The sequence below is a fragment of the Penaeus japonicus genome, unplaced genomic scaffold (assembly GCF_977035675.1).
Source record: "Penaeus japonicus unplaced genomic scaffold, GWHDUDI00000001_assembly GWHDUDI00000037, whole genome shotgun sequence".
NCBI classification, from domain to species: domain Eukaryota; kingdom Metazoa; phylum Arthropoda; class Malacostraca; order Decapoda; family Penaeidae; genus Penaeus; species Penaeus japonicus.
In genome coordinates, this window is record NW_028234439.1 from 12,032,939 (window position 1) to 12,037,938 (window position 5,000).

The window sequence follows — 5,000 nt, forward strand, 5'->3', positions numbered from 1 at the left end:
CCCCTGACCATGGCCACCCTCAAGAACCTGCACTCACTGACATGTATCCCATGACCATCCCCCTCATGACCCTGCACTCACTGAGCATGTATCCCATGACCATGGCCCCCATCATGTCATACCCTGGCCCTCCACTGAGCATGTATCCCCTGACCATGGCCCCCCCCTCATGACCCTGCACTCCACTCACTGAGCATGTATCCCATGAACCATGGCCCCCCCTCATGACCCCAGCACCCTCACTGAGGGATCATGTATCATCCCATGACCAAGCCCCCTCATGACCCCTCCTGAGCATGTATCCATGACCATGGCCCCCTCATGACCCTGCATCACTGAGCATGTATCCATGACCATGGCCCCCTCATGACCCTGCATCACTGAGCATGTATTCCATGACCATGGCCCCCTCATGACCCTGCACTCATGAGCATGTATCCCATGACCATGGCCCCCTCATGACCCTGCATCACTGAGCATGTATCCCATGACCATGGCCCCCTCATGACCCTGCATCACTGAGCATGTATTCCATGACCATGGCCCCCTCATGACCTGCACTCACTGAGCATGTATCCATGACCATGGCCCCCTCATGACCTGCACTCACTGAGCATGTATCCATGACCATGGCCCCCTCATGACCCTGCATCACTGAGCATGTATCCATGACCATGGCCCCCTCATGACCCTGCATCACTGAGCATGTATTCCATGACCATGGCCCCCTCATGACCCTGCATCACTGAGCATGTATTCCATGACCATGGCCCCCTCATGACCCTGCACTCACTGAGCATGTATTCCATGACCATGGCCCCCTCATGACCCTGCACTCACTGAGCATGTATTCCATGACCATGGCCCCCTCATGACCCTGCACTCACTGAGCATGTATTCCATGACCATGGCCCCCTCATGACCCTGCACTCACTGAGCATGTATCCCATGACCATGGCCCCCTCATGACCTGCACTTACTGAGCATGTATCCCATGACCATGGCCCCCTCATGACCCTGCACTCATGAGCATGTATTCCATGACCATGGCCCCCTCATGGACCCTGCACTCACTGAGCATGTATTCCATGACCATGGCCCCCTCATGACCCTGCACTCACTGAGCATGTATTCCATGACCATGGCCCCCTCATGACCCTGCACTCACTGAGCATGTATCCCATGACCATGGCCCCCTCATGACCCTGCACTCACTGAGCATGTATCCCATGACCATGGCCCCCTCATGACCCTGCACTCACTGAGCATGTATCCCATGACCATGGCCCCCTCATGACCCTGCACTCACTGAGCATGTATCCCATGACCATGACCCCTCATGACCCTGCACTCACTGAGCATGTATTCCATGACCATGGCCCCCTCATGACCCTGCACTCACTGAGCATGTATTCCATGACCATGGCCCCCTCATGACCCTGCACTCACTGAGCATGTATCCCATGACCATGGCCCCCTCATGACCCTGCATCACTGAGCATGTATCCATGACCATGGCCCCCTCATGACCTGCACTCACTGAGCATGTATTCCATGACCATGGCCCCCTCATGACCCTGCATCACTGAGCATGTATTCCATGACCATGGCCCCCTCATGGACCCTGCACTCACTGAGCATGTATCCATGACCATGGCCCCCTCATGACCTGCACTCACTGAGCATGTATCCATGACCATGGCCCCCTCATGACCTGCACTCACTGAGCATGTATCCATGACCATGGCCCCCTCATGACCTGCACTCACTGAGCATGTATCCATGACCATGGCCCCCTCATGACCTGCACTCACTGAGCATGTATCCATGACCATGGCCCCCTCATGGACCCTGCACTCACTGAGCATGTATCCATGACCATGGCCCCCTCATGACCTGCACTCACTGAGCATGTATCCATGACCATGGCCCCCTCATGACCCTGCACTCATGAGCATGTATCCCATGACCATGGCCCCCTCATGACCTGCACTCACTGAGCATGTATCCATGACCATGGCCCCCTCATGACCCTGCACTCATGAGCATGTATCCCATGACCATGGCCCCCTCATGGACCCTGCACTCACTGAGCATGTATCCATGACCATGGCCCCCTCATGACCCTGCACTCATGAGCATGTATCCCATGACCATGGCCCCCTCATGACCTGCACTCACTGAGCATGTATCCATGACCATGGCCCCCTCATGACCTGCACTCACTGAGCATGTATCCATGACCATGGCCCCCTCATGACCCTGCACTCACTGAGCATGTATCCATGACCATGGCCCCCTCATGACCTGCACTCACTGAGCATGTATCCATGACCATGGCCCCCTCATGACCTGCACTCACTGAGCATGTATCCATGACCATGGCCCCCTCATGACCCTGCACTCACTGAGCATGTATCCATGACCATGGCCCCCTCATGGACCCTGCACTCACTGAGCATGTATCCATGACCATGGCCCCCTCATGACCTGCACTCACTGAGCATGTATCCATGACCATGGCCCCCTCATGACCCTGCATCACTGAGCATGTATCCATGACCATGGCCCCCTCATGACCTGCACTCACTGAGCATGTATCCATGACCATGGCCCCCTCATGGACCCTGCACTCACTGAGCATGTATCCATGACCATGGCCCCCTCATGGACCCTGCACTCACTGAGCATGTATCCATGACCATGGCCCCCTCATGGACCCTGCACTCACTGAGCATGTATCCATGACCATGGCCCCCTCATGACCTGCACTCACTGAGCATGTATCCATGACCATGGCCCCCTCATGACCTGCACTCACTGAGCATGTATCCATGACCATGGCCCCCTCATGACCTGCACTCACTGAGCATGTATCCATGACCATGGCCCCCTCATGACCTGCACTCACTGAGCATGTATCCATGACCATGGCCCCCTCATGACCTGCACTCACTGAGCATGTATTCCATGACCATGGCCCCCTCATGACCTGCACTCACTGAGCATGTATCCATGACCATGGCCCCCTCATGACCTGCACTCACTGAGCATGTATCCATGACCATGGCCCCCTCATGACCTGCACTCACTGAGCATGTATCCATGACCATGGCCCCCTCATGACCCTGCACTCATGAGCATGTATCCCATGACCATGGCCCCCTCATGACCTGCACTCACTGAGCATGTATCCATGACCATGGCCCCCTCATGACCTGCACTCACTGAGCATGTATCCATGACCATGGCCCCCTCATGACCTGCACTCACTGAGCATGTATCCATGACCATGGCCCCCTCATGACCTGCACTCACTGAGCATGTATCCATGACCATGGCCCCCTCATGACCTGCACTCACTGAGCATGTATCCATGACCATGGCCCCCTCATGACCTGCACTCACTGAGCATGTATCCATGACCATGGCCCCCTCATGGACCCTGCACTCACTGAGCATGTATCCATGACCATGGCCCCCTCATGACCTGCACTCACTGAGCATGTATCCATGACCATGGCCCCCTCATGACCTGCACTCACTGAGCATGTATCCATGACCATGGCCCCCTCATGACCTGCACTCACTGAGCATGTATCCATGACCATGGCCCCCTCATGACCTGCACTTACTGAGCATGTATCCATGACCATGGCCCCCTCATGGACCCTGCACTCACTGAGCATGTATCCATGACCATGGCCCCCTCATGACCCTGCACTCATGAGCATGTATCCCATGACCATGGCCCCCTCATGGACCCTGCACTCACTGAGCATGTATCCATGACATGTCTCCCCTCATGAAACTCACTTACTGAGCATGTATCCCATGAACGTGATACGCCTCATGACCCTGCACTTACTGAGCATGTATCCCATGACCATGGCCCCCTCATGACCCTGCACTCACGGGCAGTTATCCCAAGACTGACCCCTCCTACCCTGCACTCAGCTGACATGTATTCCATGACCAGGCCCCCTCATGGAACCCCTGCACTTTACTGAGCATGTATTCCCATGACATGGCCCCCTCATGACCCTGCACTCACTGAGAATTATTCCATGACCAGCCCCCCTCAACTGAACCCTGCACTCACTGAGCATGTATCCCATGACCATGGCCCCCTCATGACCCTGCACTCACTGAGCATGTATCCCATGACCATGGCCCCCTCATGACCCTGCACTCACTGAGCATGTATCCCATGACCATGGCCCCCTCATGACCCTGCACTCACTGAGCATGTATCCCATGACCATGGCCCCCTCATGACCCTGCACTCACTGAGCATGTATCCCATGACCATGGCCCCCTCATGACCCTGCACTCACTGAGCATGTATCCCATGACCATGGCCCCCTCATGACCCTGCACTCACTGAGCATGTATCCCATGACCATGGCCCCCTCATGACCTGTATCATAGAGCATGTATCCATGTCAGGGCCCTCTGTCCCTGCACTCATGTGATGTATATATGACCATGGCCCCTCAGATGCACTCACTGAGCATGTATCCCATGACCATGGCCCCCTCATGACCCTGCACTCACTGAGCATGTATCCCATGACCATGGCCCCCTCATGACCCTGCACTCACTGAGCATGTATCCGATCATGAGCATCTGCTCGAAGGTGAAGCCGACCAGGAAGCGCAGCGCGGCGAACATCGCGAAGGAGTTGCTGAAGGCGGACACGACGCCGGCGAACCCTCCCAAGACGTTGGTGAAGACGATTAGGGGAAGGCGCCCCCACGCGTCGGCCGCCCATCCCAGCGTGGGCGTGCCGACCATGGAGCCCACGAAGAAGATCGACTGGGCCAGCGCCGGACGCCAGTCCTCGTCACACACCCAGTTCAGCTGTCGGGGGAGGGGCTGCTGTGAGGCTCTCTCGGGTCATGGCTGATTCATTATTCAACTAACTAAGAGAAGTGTGTGAAGTTGAGGGCCATACAGATTGATATTACGCTGAACAACGCTGCTAAACTTCTTGGATA

At 56.1% G+C, this 5,000-nt stretch overlaps 1 protein-coding gene across 1 annotated transcript in view; it reads right to left on the reverse strand.

Annotated features, from left to right (window-relative positions):
- LOC122263146 (organic cation transporter protein) overlaps window positions 1–5,000 on the reverse strand; it is a 16,441-nt gene that overhangs the window by 5,315 nt on the left and 6,126 nt on the right. Inside the window, exons 5-6 of the mRNA XM_086532467.1 lie at window positions 4,564–4,863; window positions 1–71 (exon numbers count right to left, since the gene is read on the reverse strand). The exon at window positions 1–71 is cut by the window's left edge and continues 159 nt beyond it. Of these exons, the coding sequence (XP_086388593.1) occupies window positions 1–71; window positions 4,564–4,863 (371 nt within the window). The remainder of the gene's footprint in view (window positions 72–4,563; window positions 4,864–5,000) is intronic.